Source organism: Ciconia boyciana, chromosome 4, assembly GCF_034638445.1.
Source record: "Ciconia boyciana chromosome 4, ASM3463844v1, whole genome shotgun sequence".
In the NCBI taxonomy this organism is placed as follows: Eukaryota; Metazoa; Chordata; class Aves; order Ciconiiformes; family Ciconiidae; genus Ciconia; species Ciconia boyciana.
In genome coordinates, this window is record NC_132937.1 from 67,936,764 (window position 1) to 67,963,138 (window position 26,375).

The following is a 26,375-nucleotide window of genomic DNA, read 5'->3' on the forward strand; positions in this document are numbered from 1 at the left end:
GCTGATTAACACACCCGTCTAATGAAGGAGAAAGACTTCAATCATTCTGCCCCTAAATTCACACCTAAGAGCTCAGTTTTATAGCATAACACTGCATATTTCTGCATTCTTATTTTTTAAGCTTATGGAAAAGAAACACAAATTAAGGACCTTGACAAAAATCTAGCTTACCACAGAAGGCTATGCAAATACCAAAAAAAAAAATCATCATCACAGAGAATATCAATGTATTTTATAGATTCTTCTCTAGTGCCATCTTGCTACCAAGATGATGATTCCCCTTGTGGTAAAAACCTTAGTTAGGAAAGGACTGTGTGCAAAGGAACTTGTGACATCTGTCCTCCAACTTTAAGTTTTTAGTAACATATAATTATCTCTTAACAACCCATGTATTTGTTATTAAGCAAATTGATATTGTTCCAAAAATAAACGTGTAAAAAAACCTGTTATCATTTTTTCATTCAATTACTAACTCTAGGTACCATCAACACATAAAGGTAAGAAAGCAATAAAACCATTATTTCATAAGAAATTTATAGTATTTTTGTACACAGCTGTTGATTTATATAAGTGAACTTTATACTGCTAGGCAACGTGATTAATATACCAGAAAAGAAGGTAAAAAGTAGGTCAGTGATATAGGACAATGGTTCTTCAACTCAACTCGCCTCCCTGCCTGCAACTTGAAGCATAATTTTCATTCCTCATATTTTGGAGCACTAAATAACACTGTAAGTAGACACAGAAGACAAGAATTATTAGACATTATGCACCCTTGATCTTTACACAAAATTCCCATGACATCTATAGAAATTCCACAGCTGCACAAAACAGAATAAGGTCCATGGCAAACAGCTTTCAGGATTTGCTCTTCAGTAAATATCACAAGCGTAAGAGAGACAGCAAATGTTAACTTTTTATTTGTTTTGAACATATAAAGGTTATAACTCTCTGAAACAATTCTTTTAGAGCCATCTTGTGGGGAAAATAAGCAATTTAAAACAATACATGTACTCTAATTGGTTTTCTACCAAAAAGATCAGTGTTCAGCATGACATCTTCTAGTACTCTTTTAAAAAAAAAAAATGTCTTTGTTACACTGTAAACTTTATAGTACATTGTTTAAACCACTGGAACATGAAGGAAGTGCCTTTGTGAACAATCATGTGTTAAATGACTGGTTCTAGATAGAAAATATATATACCAGTAATTTAAGATGCTGTTTTTCTGAAGAATGCTTTTAGGCCAGATTCCATTCAAACTCCACCCAACTGCAGCCCACAAAAAAAGTGCAAAAACCCAGAGAAGCTGATGCTTCTTTCAGAGCTCGCTTGGCCAAATGAGTAAATCAGATGGAATTATTCAATCTAACTAAAATGGGGTAAAAAACCCCCAAATAAATCTAAATACAGTAGCAGATTCAGCATTTGAAGCTGAAAAGCTTTTGTTCTTTAACATCCTTAGCATTGCCAATTTATTTAAAGTGTTGGTAATATGCTAATTCTGAAGGACTTTACACCAGTTGTTTATAAAGAACTCATTAAATGATAGTTTTGTGTTTGTGTACACTTAAGTGAAGTATAGGGTTGGGAAGTCAAATTCAGAATAATCAAAAGTCATGATGCAGGCTTCAGCTACCTAGAGCAATCAAACATCAGCTGCTGCTTGATCTATGTGTCTTGTCTACGAAGCAAAGCGATTAATTTTATCCTAGAGAACAAGAGCACACATGTAGTCCATATATGTTACTCGGTTTTAACTTATGCCCTATTAAAATACTTCATTTACATAGAACATTAAAGCTTATCACATGACATTTATCCAACACGTAATTATTTTGTATTAATACAAAAGTAAAACAGAATGTCACAGAACGCTTTTACAAAGTGCACAATCAAGAGGTGTCACAGAAATATGCACTTTTTGGAGCTGTTACAATCAGTGTATAGTACAGACTAGCAGGCACCTCTGTTAATTTTTGTTTTTTAAATAAATAAGGAAATCTGACAACAAAAGGGTCCTATGGTACCCAAAGCCTCTGACAGCTGTAACTAAACAGAACATACTGGCACCCAGATGTATAACCAGACAATTTTGCTAAGGCAAGCACGAGTATGTCAATTTTTAATTTTACACTTCTACCAAACTTTGAGTAAAAGAAGGTGTACATGTGCGCTTACAGCTTTCCTTCCTCCCTAAAGATGACAATGAGATTCGCTTCGTCCACATCCTCTTTAAACTTTGGAAAGGAGCCCTGACTCAGGGGCACTCGCCTTAATGAGATTTTGGATTTCTTTGAATTTTGGATGTTCTTTATCAGCGACCAGCTGCAGCAGTATAGCTTCGCTAGTAGTAACTATAATTCCAGTACGAGCAAGGCGCTGAAACAAAAAAGGACACAGAGAGAATATCATGAGATACTTGCAAATGTGAATGAGTATACATTTTATAAAAAAGATGGATGGTATTTTTAAAAACATCTCCTATTAACAAAAGCATTGCCAATTCCATTCCAGCATTTCTTAGCAGTGCCATTTATAAAGCTAGGGTGGAAAGTGACTGGTTATAGACTTTACTGAGGGAAAAGGCTGCCCTGGATTACAAATAAGGCTTCCTACTTGGACTGAATGCTTTCCCCATGTCAGATTTAACGTGCAGAAGACCCATGCCCTCTTATATTAACCACCCTTTCCCCTTGCATGGTCCTGAGGATAGCTTTCTTCACTCTCTTGCAGATTTGAAAGGCCTGGGGAAAAAGAAAATAGCGAGGTCCACGCTAAAGATGTTAAGCAAGAAACTTAATTGTAACAATTTCTCTTTCAGGGCTTGTTATGCACTAGTACTTCGGTCTTTGGACTACACAGTGCGCTAGTACCAATAATCTCAGGAGACAGAACTAACAGCTCTTCTACAGACCTTATAAATCATACTGGCACAACAGCAGCTCCTTTTAACCAACATCTCGTTACAGCCTCAGTAACTCCCGTGTTAGTTCTCAAAGGCTACAGAAGCATCGCTGCATAGAAAGCAAAACTGAAAGAGATCTGCCAGATCTTGTAAGTGTGAAACTAAACAGAACAATGCTTTGTGTAGCCCAAGCCACAGGACTTATTGCAAAGTTTTTGGACTTTTAAGACTGTGGTTGCTGCCTACGTAGCAAAGTTATCTTTAAGTAAAGGCTGACCACCTCCTACCCCCCATCAGCTTCCCAGCAATCGTACAGATGCTTTGGCAGTAAAACTCTTCATGGATCCAGGTTTCCCTCTGTCATGCTCTACTCAGCTGCATGTTCCACCGAATCTAACGGGGTCCCACATGAGCCAAGGGAGGGCAACAGGCAGAAAATACAGATACGTATGCCTTCAGACAGGTTTCAATTGTAATTACTAAAAGAAAGAGAAGCTCCAAACTTTCTAGGGCAGACATAGATCACTGCTGTTTAGTTGTTCAATTACAAAGCAATTGATGGGGGAAAGTTATTAATTTTAGGGGACCAGTAAAGTATATGTAAATACAGTCTGTATAATGATAAACTAACTAGGCTAGATTTACTCAAGTCAATGCTTCCTGCTCGCAATAATGGCAGCAAGCCTTGCTATATTCTTAAGTTGAAACAAAGCAGATAGCTTCTCCAGCTCTCCTACTCTGTACAATGACACAGTTGTTTAAACCACATACACATAGAAAAGAGAAAAATAGGAAAATCAAAATGAAATATTATGCCAATGTATTCCTGGAGAAGTACATCTTGAAAACAAAGATTTTGCTTTTAACTAGTATGGATGAGAGAAAAAACAGACTGTTAAAGAACCTTGCCTTCTGAGAAATGTTGATTGAAAAAAGAGAATGTCTTCTCTTTAGAAGCAAAACATACCATAACATAACATGTCAAAGAGGCTGGCATTGGCTTATACTCTACTTCTAGGGCTAAGTATAATTTATATAGTTTTGAGATCAGTAGGAATGAAGAGATGCACACGCTAAGCATACTGGATGATTTTCAAGGAAAGGAAAAGTTTTCTTAGAACATAGTCTTTCAGATGAAGGAAAGCAGCAAGCGTGTATTGCATCCACACTGCAGGAACAAGTAGAACAGATATAGAACAGAAGAGAAATCCAGCAGGAACAGATTAAGCCAGGCAGTGACACAAGTCATCTTCATCAGATAGGGCAGAGATTAAGAACAGCCACAACCTTGGTCAGTTGGTTGGAAGTATTTCCTCAATGGAAATTTTGAGGTTTTTTTGTTTCTGGGGGGTTTTTTGATTGCAAGTTTTTGCCTGCTGTCATTTTTAAGCATACAACAGAAGCAGAGACAATACCTCTTTAGGGTCATCCAGGCAGACATGAAAGCTTTAGCTATCAATTAATTCAGACTGCACTTCCTAGTATACCTGTTGAGATATTTGCATGTCCATCACCAGCACCATCAAAACACATGCTATGTGAGGGGAAATGTGGAACTGAGGGGGCAGGTGGGACCAGATGGGATTTGAGTTTGCTGAGGAAGCTGGTTGTTATCACTGCAAGGTCACCCTTTATCATCCTTGAAAGGTCACTGTGAAAAGGTAAATGTTATACCCATCTTCCCAGAAAGATCCAGGGAACCCAGATCAATGAACCTCACCTCAGCTCACCAGGTATAGAGCAAGTTTGCACAAGAGACAATGTCAGACTCACTAATCAAAACAGCATGATTAGGAACTGTCAGCTGTACGGTGAGACTAAAGCAGGACTACCCAATGTTTTGGGTTTTTACCAGTTTCCCTAAGAAACATTATCGCTGTGGTCAATCAGGATTACTGACATGCCCAGTATACGTGTCCCTTTCTCCTAGTCTCCTGCTCCCAGGCATGCCCACCTCTTGCCTGCTCTAGCCCACAGCCCTCAGCAGCATTTTTAAGAGAGGCTCTACAGCACAAAAAGGAGACAGTAGTGGCATGTGCAGCCACAGAGGAAGAGTTACTCCCATATAACTGGCTGGCTCACCACAGCAAGCCAGCAAACGTTCCCTGAATCATATTTTAGTGATGACTACTTAAGGGACCACAGCAAAACATTTTCTTTGTGCTTGGGGAGAAAACATAGCAAAGACATACTTTTAGGTAAAAAGTTACCTAAAACTGACCAATTTGCCCGGATTACAGCTTTTGCAACCAACTGCACTTTTAAAATGATTGATACTTTTCTGACTAGAAAGAAAAGCAAAGCTAGCTAGTCACTGCTTTAACCTCTATTACACTGAACCAACTTCTATGCTTGCAGGTAGTGTAAGTGATAATGAAACGTACAAAGATGTACACAATAAGGCAAACAGATTTCAGTTTTTCGATGTTTGTTTTGTCTAATACTGCTGCAGCACCACATTGACTCGGGAAGTCTATGATTTCAGTCATTCCTGCACTCTTTGTGCGTCACTATGCTTTACGTGACAGATGACATTAAGCTTCCACTTAATCAAAGTCATGGGTTTCATCAAACGCTATATGCTGGTGATTTCCCTTTAGCTTTTAATTCTCTTTCTCATGTGTAAGAGAAGAAATTAAAAGTCTTCTCCAAATCTATGAAAAAAGTATAAAATGCCATAGTTATTATTAGTTTCAATTTCCAAATAATTGTTAGGACCTGAGGCAAAAATTGCAATGCTTAATGTATATATCAGTTTTTGATTTCCAGCAGTGATGCCTGTAGGGAGGTTGGAGTACACTATCAAAAAATCATTTGCATGAATTTGCTACCACATAGCTGTACATGCTTTTAAATCTTCTTGTTACATTTATCTCCATTTTCTCAACATTTAGTTAGACTAAGCTGGGGAGGGGGGGGTGAAGAGAACAAGTCTTTACTATAATCACAGAATCTTGAGATTAAGCTTTAATTTGCACTGATGAGGAAGAGCAGAGGGAGGGACAGACATACAAGAAGGCACTTTGAACAGGATCACTTACTATATTCTGTTGCATTTCAAGGAATTTCAACAGCAGAACAAGTACTGTTTGGAACAACAAAACCAAAGGCTCTGTAGCACTTTTACTCTGCTGTACAGATAACACTCCATAAGAAAATATCCTAAAATGCTAATGGTTATATAGAGTAACCTAGATAGCACGAAACAATCACTTTTAAAATCCAAATGTCCCAAATTAAATCATAATTTAGGGAGGAAAAAATAAGGCAGTTATCCTTCTCCATCCTGGAAGCTACTCTGAGAATCAGAGCATTCACCTCTTCTCAAGTCTACATTTGTCCACTGCTTACTGCCCCTAGAAATTCCTTGTTAGCTTACAATAAGTAGGGAAATACAGACCCAAGGTGGAGAAAGCCTTGACTAAGAAAATTACCTCAAGAGCAAACATTCTGTCCATCATACTTCTTGATGAGGTGGCATCAGCTACGATATGAACTTCCAGACCTCTGCCAATTAATTCCAATGCTGTTTGCTGGATGCAGACATGAGTCTACAGGGGAGAAATCAAAGGCAAAAACCCCACCAACAAACCATTATTATAAAACATGAGTAGCACAACGCCAAATTAGAGTACCTAATTAATTAGGGTTCAAACATGTATTTTTCTACTCCTGACATTACTAGGGAACTCAATGTGGGTTTTAAATGCCAACCAGGCTTGAGACAAGAGCCTGTAGTTTACAAATATCTCATTTCAAATTTTATTATGAGATAATATCGAAGACAAATAACACAAGAATAATTTAATCTGTAGAGGATATCTGAGCTCTAAGCAATATAAATTGACTCATTTTTTAATTACAGAAAGCAATGCTTAATACTATTGTGGGCTGACAGACATTACCATAAAACAGTACAAGAATGGCAAGGCACATACTTCCACTCCAAACAGGACAACACTGCGGACTCCAGGGATCTCTGCTAATGCTGCTTCGACTTCTGGCAACACCATTGAAAATTTTGTTTTGGGAAGCACAAGTTTAGCTCCTGTTAAATCAATTTCTTGCACAGTGCTGCCAAGACCTTTGGGATACTGTTCAGTTACAATAACTGGAATTCCTAAGAGCCGTGCACCTTGGAGCTGCAAGGGGGCAGGGAGGAAAGCGTACAAGAAAATAAATTATTAAAGAATGACAATAGCAAAGACATTGGTATTACTTGAAATGGAATAACCAGTAAACTGTCTGTGTATAAAATATGAATTTATACGTGTGGTCAAAACTCACTACAAGAAAAAAAGCAAAAACGATACCAGTCGTTGACCCACGCTGATGATATCACCGAAATACTTGATGGCAGGCCGGAATCGCTCTTGCATATCACAACAGAAAAACACAGTGCTTGAAGGTGTCAAGTTGCCCAGAGTAGTCATCTGAAAAACAAAATAAAGATAATGTTTTCCGTGGCAGGGAAGACCCTTTCAGTAAAGCACCAGAATGAGAAAGTCTGCAACACCTCTGCCAGCTTTATGTTACTTTAAGTCAAAATAGGAGAAAGGTTTTTCAAGCCTGATTTTGGTATGTTTCTAAATTCAAATGAACGGCTGATACTGAGCAGTACAGTACAGTCATCAATAGCTATTCAAGATTTTATGAGGTGGGAGACACAAGTCAATGTAAATGTACATGCAAACTTCTGAACCCTGAAGGGGGGTGGAGGAGCGTACTGCCTCAAGTACTGGGGGGGGGGGGGGGAAGTACCAACAGCAAAACTACAATCCTCAAATTCATTTTTAAATCCACAGCTCTCGGAACTGACATAAAATCAGGATACATTAAAGTTAAAAAAAAGTCAGACTTCCACTTGTATGTACACTTATTTTCAATAGTTTCATTGTGTAGTCAGTTTGTCTATGACACCTTTTAGCACAAGTCTGATGAAAGTCCAAAGGCTAGAAGGAAAGCAGAGAAGCTTGTCAGTATTATGACCAGAAAGCGAACTGAATACATTTTAATGATAAAAATAACCTCCCAGATTTTCCCTTGTATAGGCTGTCGAGTGGGGTAGAAGGGGGACGGGGAATAAGAAAAAAGAAATCAAAGATTGCATTTTCTCACACTTTGAAAGAGTGCTTTGTATTTGTATGAAATTACTTGCAGTACCTGCAGAAGCAAAGGATAAGACTTCAGCTGGAGGCTACAGGGAAAGAAAGCACATACATACTATCATTTAGTTGTAAGGCAACTCAAGAGAAATTACATCCATTCTGGAGCTTTTCAGCAGACTGATAAATCAAATTGAATGAACTGCTTCTGGGAAGTAGCCATTAATTGTATACACTTCATTTTCTGTAAACTGAGGTTGTGATGTTTTAAACTGAAACAAAATTACAAAATCTGTAAAATAGTGTATTTTGGAAGAGCAGGAATGTATCGGGTTTACATGGCAAGGTTTTGGTAGCTGGGGGAGGCTGCAGGGATGGCTTTTGTGAGAAGATGACAGAAGCTGCCCCATGTTGGACAGAGCCAATGCCAGCCAGCTCCAAGACGGACCCCGCTGCTGATCAAAGCTGAGCCCATCAGCAATGCTGGTTGCACCTCTGTGATAACATATTTAAGAAAGGGTAAAAAAATATGCTGTGCAACAGCAGCTGGGTGACAGGAGTAAGAATATATGAGAGGAACAACTCTGCAGACACCAAGGTCAGTGAAGGAGGGGGAGGAGGTCCTCCAGGCACTGGAGCAGAGATTGCCCTGCAGCCTGTCATGAAGACCAGGGTGAGGCAGGCTGTCCCCCTGCAGCCCGTCCCCCTGCAGCCCATGGAGGTCCGTGGTGGAGCAGATATCCACCTGCAGCCCATGGAGGACCCCACACCCTAGCACATGAATGTAGCTGAAGGAGGCTGTGACCTCATGGATAGCCCGTGCTGGAGCAGGCTCCTGGCAGGTTCTGTGGCCCCATGGAGAGGAGCCCATGCTGGAGCAGGTCTTCTGGCAGGACCTGTGGCCCCACAGAGGACCCACGCTGGAGCAGTCCATTCCTGAAGGACTGTACCCCATAGAAAGGGCCCATGCTGGAGCAGTTTGTGAAGGACTGCAGCCTGCGGGAAGGACCCACACTGGAGAAGTTTGTGAAGGACTGTCTCCCATGGGAAAGACGCCACCCTGGAGCAGGGGAACAGCGTGAGGAAGAAGGAGCAGCAGAGACAATGTGCGATGAACTGACCATAACCCCCATTCCCTGTCCCCCTGTGCAGATGCGGGGAGGAGGCAGAGAAGTCAGAAGTGAAGCTGAGCCTGGGAAGATGGGAGGGGTGGGGGGAAGGTGTTTCTACATTTGTTCTTATTTCTCATTATTCTACTCTGATATTGACTGGCAATAAATTAAATTAATTTCCCCAAGTCAAGTCTGTTTTGCCTGTGACAGTAAATGGTAAGTAATCTCCCTGTCCTTATCTTGACCCACAAGCTTTTTCTCATATTTTTTCCCCATGCCCTGTTGAGGAGGGAGAGTGGTGGAGCAGCTTGGTGGGCACTTGGCAGCCAGGCAAGGTCAACTCACCACAAGGGAATTTGGAATCCTTAAATATTAGTCCCAAATCTTTCATTGATTCACCACATCTCCTGAGTAAAACATTCAATTTCCAAGGCTAAAAAACTACAGTAATGGCCATGCTCAACCACACCAAATGGCTTATTCAAACTGTTGTGAAAATTACTTGCACGTTATAATTGTAAATGCTAAATTCCCACACCTATCAGATTCAGTACACCACTACTGCCTAAACAACAAACATTCATAACCGTAGTTCCTCCAGTTCTCGTGGGCAAAATGGCAATACTATTAATACAAGCAGTTACAAAGGCAAACGCAGTAAGGACCATAAAGCAGATGCTCTAACACTGGACCCACTGATGCCACAGGAAGACGGAGGAGCATCACAACAAGCATCAGGGAAAACTCTTTCACTAGGAAGCTACAGCTGCACTGAAACAGGTTACCACGGGTGGTGGGATCTGAATCCTTGGAGGTTTTCAGCACTTGGAAAAGGACAGCTGATTTGAACAAGAATTGGCTTTGCATAGGAGTTAGGGAAGGCAGCCTCTAGATAACTCTCCCAATAGACACTTCTGTGATTCTATGCCATGTAATAAATGAGGCTGGGACCAAGTATGCTTAAAAATAAATATTGAATAACTGCCTTGTTCTTGAACACCATCCATCTAGGTGCTTGAACAATGCAGAAGCCAGTTAGTGGGAAGTACTAACGTACAATTCAACACCACAGTGAGCACCTGCCATGACCCATTCTAACTTTGGCACTTACTACCATCAGAGCAATCAATCATGACATTTAACTTTCCTACTGCTCAGCAGCAAAAATACAGTAATTGGAATAGACAATATTTATAAGTGTGCATCCTACTCAGAAAACATGTCATTTTGTCTTGGCATTTATATGACAAGCAAATACCATTATTTTCTTCTATAAATCATTCCACCACTTTAATTTTTTAAAAATCATTTTGAATGACTGCAAATCATCATGGATTGTAGAGTGATCTATGTGGATTTAGCCTACTGCCTTAGTATACACCTTCTTATGCCAAGGCACTGGATGGCACTACCATCCTTAGCAGAGGAACAAGTATGAATAGACTAGGAAGGCCTTCAAGAAGCTGCATAGTCTGCCTCTACAGAAGGATCAACCACATGCAAATATTCTTCACAGACACCTACCTGGTCTGACCCATCAGCAATACACAATTTACAGAGCTCCTACACAATCCATCCCACAGCTCTGTTATCTTTACCTTGCAGTGTTTTCTCACCCACAACTCCTTTGTTGCCATTTAAGAGCCTCCTTTGTTGCCATTTAAGAGCATTATTTCCATTTATGTCCATGGTGGATTTGAAACACAAGAGCCTTACCATCCTCCTTCACTTGCATAACTATCCACAAACACCTAGTACCATACCTCAAGACTCAGATCCAGTCTCCCTTTAGTCCTTCCCCTCCCCTTCCTTATTCTAAAACATATCTAATACTTTCCGTCTTTCCTCCTACAACTCAAATCATTTTCATTGCCCTCTCTGGGGTGCTTTTCAAATTGCAGTCTACAGTGAGGCACCCAATACTACTCTAACAGCAGTATTTCTCTGCCCATAATACTTCTCAGCACCAGTAGAGCCTCAGAGAAGATCGGTAAATTCACAGCCCTTGCAGGCCCTGTTCAATTTGTACTTTCCAGTACGCTATTTGCTCTTTTCATAATTGATGGTACTTAAGACTCCTGAGGTGCACTTTAAGTTAAAAATCATCCTTTGAACTCTCCCTCATCTTTTATGTGTGTAGTCGATTATTTCTACCTCAGCATAGGAATTATTTCTACCTTAGTTGCTACCATTTTGAACTGCATCTTATTTCACCTTTTTTCTCCAACTTGTCATGAAAAGCCTGAATTCTGCTCTCTCAGATGCTTGCAGCTCCTCCCAGCTTGGCACCTTTTGCAAAAACAGTATTTGCCCTAAGTTTCGGCAATGACATGGACGACGGAATATTTACAAACAGTGGATTCACAACAGACCTTATAGAGCCCAATTCAATATTATTCTGATTTGACAGTGAAGCATGGAAGAAAACTGACTGCCTTTCTAGCCAGGGAGCATTCTCATTACAGACTCCCACTGAATCCATAATCCCATGTGTTTATGATAAACATCACAAGGAGCTAGAGCAAAAGCCTTATATCTGCTTTCCTCTGTTATCAAGTTGCTTTAATATGATTTAATTTATGACTTCAGTTTAATACCAGCGGCTCTCTGAAATAAAGTTGGGTCAACTATATATTTGCTAAATAAAAGCTTTTACAAAACCTAACACAAATAATTCCTGTATTGATTTTCATACTTATTTCTGATTAACTTGCAGTCTGAATAGAACCATGCGACATGTGGCAGAACAAGCAACTGGAAGAAATAGATGGCAAGATCAAAAAATCAACACTTGCTGGTGTTACTTGGAGTAGTGGATGTGGGAAGGAGAGAGCGCAGCAGAAAGCGGTTTGAAATTAAGTTTCATAAATAGTAGCTAATGCAGTCCATAAATAAATTCACAGAAGTATCTGCTACACATAAAGTAAAGTTTCCCTTTACTGGTTCTTCAGCGTGCCACATAAATCCTACCACTCCCTTGTTCTCAATGCCATCCTCCCCTTCCACGGCCACACTTCGTCAGGGACACGGGACAGCTCCACCACACATCCCCTGACAGTGAAAACAACGACTGCCCGCACCGCTCCAGCACTGCACCCTACCAGTGAGCTGGGGTGGAGGCAAACCTACACCCAAACATCAAACCCGAGGCGGGCACGCCAGTGCCTGTTTGCTTTCACTCCGAGGAGACACAGGCTGGGCAAGGATTGCGAGCCACTGCAGACACACAGTACCTGTCCGAATCCACCCCAAATATAACATCTACTCAGCCACAATATCATTAAACAACCTCAATTTAAAAGCAAAAAAAAGCACCAACCCCCAAAAAAACCCAAACCCCAAATGACCTGAAGTTCCCACCCACAGTATATAAGCTTTCCCGTTTGCTTCGCTTCACCCCTCTCAGTCACCAGGACCTTCTTCCCTCCAGCTGGAAGTTATCCACACCACAACCAGAATAGGTACATCAGATGGACACGTAACCTGATGCAGCTCTTTTACCCAGCTAGAGAAGTCATCTCTAGGACCTTGTCCAGACCAGGATTTAAAGGTATGCTGTCACGAGTTACATACAGCTTTAAATCCTACTCTAGAAAAGGCCTAGGTGGGAAAGAACAGGTGTTTCTCATCTATTTCATCTCTGCTGATTATTATTAATCATACAAAATGTGACTGTGATGAAGTACTGTAATTACAGAATCAGCTTTACAAATATATTCACATATACTGGCTCTTTATCTGTACTTTCCCCATTCAAACTTCAGGGAACCATTACACATACAAAATGCAATTTTCCCCCAGTACTTGTAATGAACAAGAAAATGGAAGCAGAGAAATAATCCCATGTGACATCACTAGTCACCTCATAAATCTCTTGCCAAGGTTACCTACTAAAAGGGCAGAGCAGAGGACCTTGCAGCCTTGGTATTTCATGGATGGCATAAAAAGACAACAACGAAAAGAAGTTGACTAATATATTTTATTCTCCTTTATTTCTAAAAGGACATCTGTAAGATTCAGTTTTACTTTCCTGTTTATCTTTCAAAGGGAAAAAAAATCATTTTAATGTATTTCAAAGGAAAAATAAGTTACAAGTATTTTAACTTAGGAATAAAAGTATTTATTTTATGCTAAGCCAAAGTGCAGCCTTTTATATGCACTTCAGCATTTAAAAAGGACAGATTTGGTTAGATAAGCGCATGATGTTCATACAATTAAGACAGTACAAAATTCTTCATCAAAATCCAAAATGATCAAAATGCTTGCTGCAGAGTAAAGATACACAAACAAGGAGTCTGGATTTGAAGAAACCTCTCTTCCAGTATTTTCAGCCCTTTTTTTCCCTTTTTAAAGGTTCCAAGTGCTGCTCTTTTAAAAAAATAATTATGTATTTAGAAACATTAGTGCTACAATTAAATACAATGTATCACAATTTGTAACTGCACCTATTAAAAAAAAAAGGCAAACAACTCCCCTCACCTGACTCATATCCTGCAATTTATGCTTTGGCTTTTCCTGGTCTTCAGAAAATGGACTTAGGCTCCCGAGTTAATGTTACTTCTATTTCCAAAGCATCTGAATGTAGCAACACTAGATATGTGTAAAAAGAGTCAAAATCTGTCTATAAATAGTTCTATTTTATTTACCTTATCTTTCAGCAACAATTAAGATCATTCTCCAAGCAGCTTTCTGCAAGAAAGATACACCTGAGACATCAACATGTCTTTTAAAAAAACACCCTGAAGTAGAGGTGCTTTATGCAATGATTTCAATAATAATTTTACCCTTTTAGCTCTAGCATCTTAAGCTTACAAGTTTGTAAACACAGAGCACAAGTACTGCTGAAGAGTAGTCACCTTGAAGTTATGACAGTGACAGTGAAATAGCCTCTCTCGAGCATGTATTCGAATGCTGCCTGAATTCCTCTATTACATGGCTGTAATGAGCATAGCCGTCTTGTCTTCTGATATCTCCAAAGTGTTTCTCCTTACTGCTTCTCTCCTCCAAAGGCAGCTACAACACTTACAGCAAAACACAATAGTTTTAGCAGCACTGTTTAACTGCATTTAGAGTTAGAAGAGGTTAAAGTGGTCCTGCATTCCCCTGCCCCGACTATAAATATTATTCAGTTAGAACTTTTAAAACACATAAAATCCATGAAGAGCAGACGGCTCCTTTCTGCTAGCACTCAGTCCCTCAAGTTGCAAGCAAATGCCCTCCTCAGTAGTTGGGAGAGGCCAAAGGAAAAGTCCCTCCTCACTGCAAGTCTGTGGTTGAGGCGTTTTAAGAGCGGCAGCCAGGCTGGACACCCGGGTTTACTGCATCCCACCAGCCTGCCTAACACTGGGTGGCCATTAAAAGTTCAAGTGGCTGTTTTGCACCAGGACAGCTAAACCAAACAAATGTACATATATGAGCACAGTACAAAGGCACAAATATGACTGGAGAGCAAATGTCCCTGTACAGATTGAGCCTTGAATTGAGCTGCGTGAAGTGGCTTTCTGAGGGCAGCATATGGTGATTTCTCCATGAGATTACAGCCCCCCTCAACTGCAGGGACAGGAAATTGAAACAGCCCAGTCAAACACCATTTGGCGCTGACATTTTTTGAGCTACTGCAACAAAAGGCATCCTTCCATGACAGATCTGCACAGGAATCAAAATGGGAGGATAACATTCCAGAGCTCACGGGTGCTACCATCCTAGGGGTTAAAATGCCATCCCTAACTAAATGCATACATATATTTTATAAAACACGGACATAAAAATACTGGAATTATTGTCTAGGGATATGGATGCTAGTATCTGTGAATCTTAATTGTAAACCAAATATATCTTTACAAATATGCAAGTCTAATCACATCAGTGAGCAAAGGTTGTCCCTCTTGAAAGACATGCTCAAAATGGTATTTCAACTGACTACTCCACATTCAAAGTTGACAAACCTATGTCATGTGTAACTGCAGATAAAGCATTGAGGCGGGCGGGGAAGCACACACAACAGTGGCAGTGCATGAATCAACATACAGAAAGAAAGTATCATCTACCCATCAGTAAATCCTAAAGGTCTTAAAAAGTGCAGCTGTGACTATATTAGACCAAATATTCCCCAAACGAGTGATCTCTGAGCACCTGCCAGTGGCTTAAGGCGAGCTTACTGACATCACTGTGATGTCTCCAGCTCATTCTCAGCTGCTGAAGCACATCAGGGAGGCAACTAAAATAATACATCCTTTTCATATCAACAGTTGCTACTGTCACAGAATTGTAACGGTATCGGTGAAAGCAGCTAATCAATTAGGCAATTAATGCATTAAATATTGCTTCATCCTGAATCCCTGCAGTCAGTTAAAGCTGCATAGTGCATCTGCACCCTGGAATGACGTATCCTTCCATGTCTCAACACTGACCTTTTACATCGAGATGTACGTCCTGCTACAAATGCTTGGGCTGCATTTGTAGTTTCAGTGCAGAGGCCACCTGCAAGAGTCTCTGCAGAGCAGCGATCTGCATGCACAAATAAGAAACAAAATTCTGACCTACACCACTGTTACATGCCCAGGTTACGCAAATTCTGTTTTTGAATATCCTCGCTTGAATTAACACCCATACCAACTCTTTTTGCAAGTTGGAGAGACTATCCTTTCCAGTTTCTCCGGCTGGGCCCCCATCCATTCTGTTTCCAACACACAAAGGAGAAAGGTTGTAAACTGAATATGATGAGTGATGAATGAAAAAAACAAATAATCAATGACAAAGTAAGTTATTAAGCTAGTTTGGTTGTCTTAACCACTCTTCCCGTACATAGGGTGAAAGAAAGGACAAAAGACTCCAAAGGCATCCTTGATGTGCAGGCTACGCGAACAGGCCACCTTGAGAGTTTAGAGGTTCAGGACACTACCATTAAGCAGGGTTTACAAACAGTGTCAATTAGACTGCTTCTGGAAACAAAGAGAAGAGGAGCAATGTTTCAGTTTCTACGACATCACTTTTTCAACTTACTAGTAATGTTGGCTCAACAAACTAAAACTTCTTAATTATAAATTAAGAAGAATGTTCTGAATTAAAACAATAACTATGTGTTTTGGGTTTTGTTTTTTTTTTTTTTAAAGTTGACTTCTTTGATGCTGGAGAAAGGAAAAAGCAATTTTTCTTCGAGTGCAACTATTACAGCACGACTGGCACAAATCTCCAGCGTGCATAAAGATATCTTAGTATGAAACACACGTACTGTATCTGTCTGGCAGTCTGGTTTCCTGGTTTATGGCCACAAAACTCGTGAGTTACAAACCCGTAAATCGGAAAGAGCTTTTTGGGGCAAGAAGGGATACAGAAATCCTAGGGACCTACAAGCCATGAGACAGAGCTTTGGCAGAGCTCTCTTTACCGGCACCCTTCGAGTTTCCACCTAGCAGCATTACCTCCGGGTGAGGCTGGGTAGCACCAGCCGCCTGTTTTAAAGAAGTATTGATTATTTCGGCCACCAGGCTGTCTTCCTGTTCGTGGGGCCAAGTAAGTTCCGACTCGCTGAAGGCAAAGCCCGGTTACCAAACGCATGTGCCGCGGAGCGCGCCTGCCTCCCCGCCTTAGCAAAACAAAAGTTTCCGCGGAGAAGTAAGTCAACGCGGGCTTGCGGGGCTCTGCCCACGGCTCCCGCCCGCCCCGGGCTCCCGCCGCCGCCGCCCCAGCTCGCTGCCGCTTCTCCCGGAAGGGTCCGGGGGAGGCCGGGCAGCCGCAGCCGGCGGCGGGACGGGGCTGCCCGCCCACACGCACACCTGCGGCGGCCGGCGCTGCCCCGCCGTCGGGTCTCACCTGTATCTGCAGCGGCACCAGGCGCACCTTGCAGCGCTCGCTGACCAGGAAGCCCTTGGGCAAGTCTATGTACTGGCTCCACTCCTCGGCGAAGAGCTGCACCACGAACTTGCGGTGCATGTCTATCTGGTCCCCGTAGAGGCTGAGGAACTTCTGGATCAGCAGCTCGTAGCCGGCGCCGTGGGGCACGCTGGAGGGCCGCGCGAAGACGGAGAAGCAGAAGAGGACAGGCACCGAGCCGCCGCCCGCCGGCGAGCAGCCCCCGCCGCCCGGAGCAGCAGCCGCCTCTGCTGCCGCCATCTTCAGGGGCAGCCGCGCCGAACCTAGCCAGCTCGCTGCGGCCCGCGCCGCCGCTCCTCCTCCTGCCGCCTCCTCCCCCCGGCCGGGCGGGCGGCGCCGGCAGCCCCCAATCCCGGCTGCGGCTGCTCCTGCTCCTCCTCCTCGCCATGGGGCCCGGCTCTGCCCCGCGAACCCTCGGGGGTGGGCGCGCCGCCGGGGCGCCTCCGCGGGGCGGGCACCGGCCCTCCCGCCGCCGCCGCTCCTCCTCGGCGGGCGGGTGCCTCCCCCTCAGGCGGGCGGCGGGAGGAGCAGCCCCTCACCCAAACGTGTGCCCTCGTCCCGGCCGACGGGGAGAGCCCGGGTCCCCCGGAGAGGGGCCGGCGGCGGGAGGCAAGGGCACCTCCCGCGGGGGCGGCCCCGTCGTGGCCTCGGCGCGGCCGGCAGGCAGGCAGGGAGCTCGTCCCTCGCCGGGGCGCACCCCTTCGCCGCCGAGCTGGCGGCAGAGCCCGCTGCAGTGACGGGGCGGGGGCGTGGGGCCGGCGCCGCGGTGCCCCGTCGGGCGGAGGCGGCGGGGAGCGGGGAAGGCGGGCGCGGCTGGCGGGGAGGGGAGGGGAGAGGAGCGGGGTGGGAGGGGGCGTGGGCTGCCGGGCGCCGTTCGGTCCGCGGCGGGGACGGGCGCGGCCGCGCCCCGCGGAAGCTGGGGCGGAACCTGTTGATCGAGCCTGAGAAATGCCCGGTTTCTTTCAAGCGTGATCCAGCCCGATCTGAGATCTAGATGGGGAGCAGCTGTTCGCTCTGCCGGTACGGAAACCGGCTGTTGAGTTAAACACGAGGCTTTCTTCAGAAATGTCAGTTTCTGAACAGCGGGAGCTACCTGAGCTGCTGCACGCCGAGGCCCTGAACCTGCAATTGCATCCACAGATGAGAAGCGAGCAGAATGCAATGCAGCCTTTTAGCCTTACCAGCTTCGTGTTCTCTACAAAATTTCCAGACTCATTAACCTTTTTTTTTTTTTTTCCCCAGGAGTGACTGGCAGCTGGAAGTGTTGCCCATATTTTTCCCTTAATTACCAGATTTTCTCTTGCACTTCAGTGTGCTTGGGGGAAAGGATCCGGGTAGTGTGTTACACTCGTAGAAAGAAAATACTCTCCATTAAAACCGAGTGGGTGTTTTCATGTGCTATCCAATGCAGTGGCACTACCATCAAGGTTAATGGATGTCTGCCTGGCTAAATACCAACGAGCTGAAGCTCAAAGTTGTTCTTGTACTTCACTGATGTCAGAAATCTGGAGCTGTCATGTTAGATGGCAATATTATATTTTCCCTAGGGTTTTGTTTGTTTGCTTGTTTTTCAGAAAATACATTGCTGATATGAATTGATTTTAAAATTGCAAGTGCAAGGAGCCTTTCACAATTATGTATTTACACAGTCAGTACTCACTAGGCACTGAAGCAGGCTGAAGTGATTATTTTATACACTACCCAAGAAGCGTATGTGCAATGGCTTCTGCACATTACAGGGAAAACATGCAAGTTTTACTGTGTCTAGGCAGAAATTACGCAAAGTAAGGTTTTAAAAGGATTCAAATGCAATTCTAAAACATACATTGATTCTGCCTTCTTTTACTGACAGTGAATTCAGTGGATTCATCCAGAGTCTGCACCTTCCTTCCAAAGGAGGTAGTGTCAATCTGTTTGTATTCAGTCTAACTAAACACATCTCTGTGATTAAAAAATACGTTTTAGAGAGTGAAAATGCAAGAGATCCTGTCCATCTGGGTTCTGTTTAAACATTTTATCCCGTCCCATGTGTGACAATACTTAGCTGGGGAAAAAAGCCATTTTTGCCTCTAGAAATACATATATAAGAGCATTCAGTGAAGTATATACAACTCTATTCCACCTGCGAGCTATAAAAATAATCAGCAGCCAGGCTTCAGGGCTTATTTTAGTTATTTGTCCATGCTTACTGTTCTGCTGATTTAATTTATGAATACAGCTGGTCATTAACGCTGTTACAGTAGAGGCATACAGGGGTGAACAATTTTATGGCCTAGTCATTAGCTGACTTGAATCAGTTCCAGTTTTCCAAAAGAAAAGGTGACAAATTGAATACTCAGTGAATTCTGTTTATTTTCTGTGACTGAAATTGGTTTCCAGTTCTTAATTTGTACTTTATTTTAATTGAGTGCAGTTCTAAGATTCAATATATTTTTAAAACATAGCATTGGTAGTGGTTTTGTTGATTAATGGTGTCTTAAATGGGCTTCCTTTTTCCATTATAGCAAGATAGGGCTATCTGTATTAACAAAATACGCCATAGCAAGTTCTTGCCTTTCCACAATTGCTGTCTACAGTGAATCCCTTTGTGTACAAATTACTCAGTTATTATGCAGAATACATAACTGATATTTTGGTAAGTTGGCCAGATTCAAACTTACTTAAATAACAGAAAAACTTTTGCTAACAGGGTTAGACCTATGCAATGGCAAGGAAGCAGTACTCAGATTCATCCAAAATCTGGACAAGGAGGGACTCCTGCAGCTGACCATTGCCCCCCTCTCTCTCAGGTCAAGGAACAAGCAGGGAGATGGACCCAGACATGCAGAGCGGGGGCCGCTCCTCCCTCCCTCCCTCCCTGGAGGCCGCTCCTCCCTCCCTGCCTCCCTCCCTCGCAGGCAGAAGAGCACAACCGCCAGATCCCTGCGCACATGTGAAGATAAAGGCTGATAGCTGCTTTCTTTACCACGCAACCCATCTGTCCTTACCAAGTGACACCTAACCTTGGCCTTTATCTGCATCTTAACTCCGCTCGTATGATATTATACCACCTTGGATCTTTTTGCATTTCAAATTCTCTCTCTTCCCCCTGCAACTCCACAGTCAGTCTTTTCACATGTAGTTTAATTTTTCTTCTGAAAGCACTTAAGTCTATTTGAGTAGCTGCCTGTGCTTGGGTGGTACTGTCCCATAGAGGAAGACACTTCTGATAGAAGCAGATCTCAGACTACGAATTTTTCCTCCCCCGACTCTGGTCATCTTCACTTTTCAAAGTACCACCCTGAGACACAAACTCGGGAAGGGACACTTTCCAAGCGTCAGCAGCTGGATGTAAGTTAGATTCACTGACCTTTCATGTGTCCTTTAGTCATACACTTCCTGTGGCAGTAGCAGATCAGGCTGCTTTTAATTAAGTCACAGAGGTATGGCACCATCACAAATATGAGGCTCTAGCCCACCTCGAAAATCCAGCATAGCATTTTTTGCTTCACAGAAAGAGAGTACGATGCGCTACACAAGGAAAATGTCCAATAATCCACATTACAGTGGCCTAAAACAAAGATGTACTTTTTACCCAGTTTGAACTTAGATGTACTTTTTACCCAGAAGTGTGTAAGAGCATTTATAACACATCTCTTTGGCACTTCACCTTGCAAGTCATATGTGATTGGTCCTTGTAGACAATAAAGAAAAATACAACTTCTACTAGAAAGTCAGTGTTACTGATCTCCAACCATGTTTTTTTAAGATGCTGCCAATCTCACACTTATAAGCTCAGCATATGCCAAAGTCATGAAAAAGGGGATATAATCACAGCGAATACGCCTCTTAGGTGGTACATACAACAAAACACTACAAAGAAATTTATTGAAAACTACTGAAGTATCAAAGATTTTAAGTGAAGGCCAAATTTCCTTAGCCCACTTCTGAAACATTTCTGTCTATATCAAGTCTTCCTACTAACAAGTCCATTGGCATTCTGCTCAGACACAAGGCTCTGCCGGCCACATGGGACCTTCCTCTCCTGCAGCAGAACTGAACAAGGTCATCTGATCTGTAGCCTCTGGAAAGCATTTTTTTGTTTTTCAGCAGTTAAGGAGCACTTCCATCAAGAGCTAGGATGGATAAGGTGAGAAAGATGGAAGCTCATGCTTTGTCCACTTTAAAAATAGAGACAATGCGTTAGGTTTCAGATTGAAGGTTGGAATTCAGGGCATTAAAATGTAAACTTCTTAGTATCTAAAGAGAAAAGAATTTCCATTTTTGTAAGACAAAACCAGTTCAGCATTCTAACTTTTGGATGAGGGTTTATCAGTTTCTCAGTTCACAGTTTCAGAAGTATATTTTCTGCCTGATTAATTTTACTTGTTTATTTCAGTCTGCCTGAAAGCCTATTATATGGTCATCTTCTGTAGAATGAAACACAATGTCAAATTGAATCTACTAAAATTATACACTCCCTGAAGCACTCTGTTGAAAATTACAGTAAAACCATGTATAGAGTAAGCCCTAGAGAAAAATATTTACTTCTCTGGTGATGCCCTCTCTATCAGTGAGAAAAATGTGAATGGTGAAGCATGTCCTGCAGTTAACAGTTTTGTGCTTTGAAAGTCCAAAGTGAGCACATGGCTTTAAAATCAGAGAGAGCTGACAGATTTCTTGTAGTTCAAAATCCTCTTTGGCATAGCAACTGCCTGAATTTTACACATCTGCAATAGGAAGGAAGTCAAGGAAAAGGGAACAGCCATACTACTATCCTTCATAAAATAGCATGCATAAATACAGTGCCTTTCTGTGCAGTTTCATTGATTTTCTATTATTTTAGTGTTCCTCAGTTCCCCTGTGATATTTCAGAATTATTTTCATCTCGCGTCCAAATTACTGCTTTTATTTCCTATGAGGGCATGTCACAGATTACATTGTTAAAGCAATAGCGTTGCCACAAAAACCTTTGTTAGATCTCGCATCTCGTCCTGCAAAACCTGTATTAAGCTACCTTGTTGTAGCAATGTAACCACATTACCACACAGCTCAGCGCAGATAGCTTAGTTTTGCAGTCCTGGCTTTGCAGTCCCAGCTGAACTCTTGTTGACTTCAATATATCTGGCTAGATCTGCATTGTATTTTAAAACTAGCCTTGACACTGGGCTTACAGCCAGATTTACTTGCTATCTATGCTACATACCTGAGATAATGTCCCTTGCACTGGCGCTGCAGTAATTCTGCTGATACTGCTGGGGGGAGGACCTTGCAGGTATGTACTTTGCACTTCAGAGTTGTGCCAAGTGCAATGTGGACTTGCCTCAGCACCCCATACTTGGCCCAGCCACTTCCATTTATCTGATCTGCAGGAACGTTTTATTAACATCGCACAAAATGCTTTTGAAGAGACGTCTATATTTCTGCTGCAGTTACCTATAATGGTAATCTGTGTATGGAGTGGTGGAGTCTTTGGGCATTCTGAATGTCAAACTGACCCTGAGATCAGACAACCCAAGCGTTGCCCATATCTGAGCTAATTAGCTCACAACTGTGTTGATGCTGTATGTTCGAATAACAGACAGGTTTTTGCAGCAGTATGGGTGGAAATAGGTGTGACTGGGAAAGAGCTCCTGGAATTTCCTGGAATAATAAAGCACTGTTCACCTGGTCAGTTTTGCTTCCATGCAAGGTTTGGAAATGAGTTAATACTGCTAATGTTTTTAGCTTTACTTCTAATGTCATCTGCCCATGTCGCCCCTTTTATCAAAAATTATCAGACTATTTTATTTCTTTATTTTTAAGATTCCCCACTACATAATGATACATCAAAGTAAAAAGCACATTATTGGGACAAATTTCTGTCCACCATCTGATTTTGCAACTCGATAGGTGTTTTAAAGCTCCATTGTTAATAATCGATTCAATACCATGTCACTTAGGCTGTATTTTGATATCCTAAATCCCTTTCATATATAACAGCAGTTGGAACAGGATAGTAAATGTGACAATAGTAACCATATTGATAAAATATATAAATATAAAAGATAATTTATTAAAAAAATAAAGAGCTTACTCACTGAGGAATCATATGATTGTTTTCACTGTGATATGTGAAAATAAAATGTCTTGGATCTTTTCTCAGGTGTGGTAGCCCTCACATTTCTACCAATATAAATAATAAGATCCTTCTTCATTACCGGCATTAAATGTGGTATGGTAATTCTGTTAAAGCACATTCTTAATGATCTGATTATCTTTTACCTTCGTCTGAATCACAAAGTACAACAGACAAAGCTGTCAACATTTAGCAATTATTTCTTCAAGATCAAGTATTGCTGCCATATCTTTTCAGGGCACAGAATTACTTGGAATTACACCAGCTGTTGGTCCAAAATGTCAGTTAAGTTTCCTTTTGAGGCAGGTTTATTACCAAAAATTTTTTTTAAATGTTAATGTAAATGTACAAACATATGCTTTGCCAGTCAGACAGAATGTCACCAAATAGGAGAGGGCTTTTTTCATCCCCTGGCTTCCAGCTGGCTAATGACAATAGTAGAGATGTTAAGTCATGCCTGGTAGAATCCATTTTGTTGACTGAAGGTTGATGAACCTGAAAACTTACAGCATTTCCTTTGTGATAGAATTGATCTGCATCTCTTGCAGTCACTCTTCCATCATCTTTATATGCATTAGGTTTTGTGGGTTATTTAAAGTTTCTACTTAATTTTTCCTTTGAATCAATAATGTTTGGTCACATGGGACACCAGTTGCCATAGTGAAGATAGTTTTGAGTGTTGTCTGTACTGTGCCTTTTGCTTGACCCACAGTTTATTTTTACGTCTTTGATGACTTGCACATTTTTGGATCAAATAAGCATTAGTCACAAGCTAGTCTTGAAAGAATTCTCTATGCAAGTCCTTCTTTGGATTGTGTAGTTTCTCTCCAGTTCAGCAGAACTCTTCTAGTTCCTGTAATCCTGTCATATATTCAGAAGTCACTTCATTTGTTTTTTTTATTTGGTTTGTAAGGCAGAAATATTTTATAAACAGTTGCATCTGGGGGGTCTGTAGAGTTTCCACAATCTCAACAAACCTTTTGCACTCATACTTGGAGGAGTTCGTACACTAACCAGCAGGCAATATCTTTTCATGTAGTCACATGTCTAAAGTGGCACCTTTTTCTCTTCATTCATGCTGTTAGCAGTTATGGACCTTTCCAGTTTGTCTAATTGGTTGGACAAAGATTTAGGGAGCTATCAGACAAGTCTAGGTTCCCCAAATAACCAGGTTTTTCGAAGTTTGAACATTTTTTTCTCCTGAAAATGAACTGTTTATTCACAAATGAGTGGCTGCCAGTTCAGCTCACTTCCCAGTTTTGTTGCCATCTCTGCTGGAACACTCTGCTTCGTTGATTTTCATGCTTTGGCATCCTGTCTCTGTCCCCAGCTCTCGTGGCTTTTGCTTTTTTTGCACAATAGCTGTAATAAATGTATATATATGCGTTCATATTACTAATTATCTAATAGTACACACTTGATGTAATACTACATATATAGCCGCTGGTTGTAGCTGTGGTAGGATGGGCAAGATTTTCTGAGCAGTCGTTTGTGTGGAGTGTGTGAGCCATGAGCGTACAAAGTTCACCCGTGACTCGCAGGGGTGCTAAAGCATCACGCTGGAGGAAGGGCTTGCCCTGGCAGGAGGAAGGATTGCAGAGAGAGCAGGTCACGTTTAGGGGTGGAAGAGAAGAGTTATGGTGAGATGCCTGGTCCCTTGCAGAAGGACCAGCCTCTCCCCATCAGAACATTGTGGTAGCCTTTTCCACACTGGAAGATGTATAACTGTGCTCAAAGACTTTTGGTAGGATGTGACACTTCTTCCACAAATAGGAGTAGTTCAGTTCTGTACTGTCTGGTTTGTTCTTTGTAACTGATGTGCATGGAATCACAAATGCTATTCATTTTCTCAGGTGATCACTATTTTATTATGTTGAGACCTACTTTGCTTTTAATTGCAGCGTATGACCTTTTCGTAACAACTAAAGCAGTAGTTTACATTTACTGATAAAAAAGGAAAGCATTTGATGCATTTTAATAGTCATGACAATGAAACACTTCTTCACCTATTGAAGATGAGTTGAAATCATCCCTGTTGTCACATTCTGAGAACAGAACTGAGAGTGCAATAACTGTCCTTTTTCTCTCTGATTTTACATAGTTCTTCTTAGTCAGTTCCTTGAAGACATTAAATTCAGCCAATGGCAATATTTAAATTAAAAGAAGCCTCAAGGAATAGTAACTAGCGTTATTTTTCTTAATGCACCTGTCTTCATGGGCTGCAAACCCCTCTGACCTGTCTGTTTCAGGATTCTAGAAAAAACTGAACAGGTGTGAAGGGTTTGCTCTGTACAAGTGGGATATTCCACCAGGGAAATATTGCCCAGGAGCTGGGGGTGGCAGCAAGCCAACGGGAGGCAATGCTTTCACCATCAAAGATACGGTCCTGCAGCAGTCAGACCAGAAAAGCAGAGCAGTTCAGGAACAGCCAAGTCTCTAGTGACGAGGCAGATCCAAGGTCAAGCCAGGAAAGTTGGGACAGCAGGTCAGGGTTAGGATCAGCAAGGTACCTGTCTGGGCTCCGTGACACTCGTAACATAGCTCAAAGGCTTGAGGTTAGAAGCAGCTCTCTGGCAGAGACAGGAAGGGCCCTGGCAAAGCACCTCGCAGCTCTTCCCCTGCAGCCTGGTGCAAGCCCCGGCGGCTGCAGCGTGCCAGGGCTGGCCACCAGCCCAGGCAGCCAGACCCTCAGGGGGGCAGCTTGCAGAGCCTGTTGGTGCACGCAGGGTTTTGACACAAGGTCTGTAATTGTGTGGCACGAAGTATGAAGCCTAGCTTTGGCAGATATATCATCAGGTGAACAAGTTAGCCTTTAACCTTTAAAAATACGAATAGGTTATTTAGAGCTAAACTCTGTAGTGTTAATTTAAATACAACTGAATTCTTGCCCTCTCTGCTCCTTTCTCCATGTGAATAGCTACCTGAATCAACAAGATGCTTCTATAACATTTTGCGTTTGCATTTTCTTTTGACATGCTTTCCTCTTTGGCATACTTTCTGACCTATATTGGAAAGTGTAGTTCCGCTATTACAAGATGTATCAGCAAACTGTAACACAGAGGAAAATATTAGAGATTTTTAAGGAGAAAGGAAATTATCTTCTGTCTGCTCTTTCACTGTCAGCATTCATCTCCATTGTATCTATTTTTAAATCAGTCACCCCAGTCCTCAGTTTCCCAGTTCTAAATATTTTATTTTGAGGATGTAATTTACTAAGTCAAGAGCTCTTTCAAAAGCTTTCTAACTTGATTACTGTCATTTGGAACATCTGCCTGACAAACT

General features: G+C 42.1%; 1 protein-coding gene across 1 annotated transcript; it reads right to left on the reverse strand.

The window, feature by feature from the left end:
- Positions 1-617: 617 nt before the first annotated feature.
- Positions 618-17,726, reverse strand: ISOC1 (isochorismatase domain containing 1). Its single transcript, XM_072858956.1, has 5 exons — positions 16,937-17,726; positions 7,221-7,340; positions 6,846-7,049; positions 6,342-6,458; positions 618-2,381 (listed from the first exon to the last, which is right to left on the reverse strand). The coding sequence occupies exons 1-5, from the start codon at positions 17,234-17,236 to the stop codon at positions 2,235-2,237; spliced, it is 888 nt and encodes a 295-aa protein (XP_072715057.1). The 5' UTR covers positions 17,237-17,726; the 3' UTR covers positions 618-2,234.
- Positions 17,727-26,375: the final 8,649 nt, after the last annotated feature.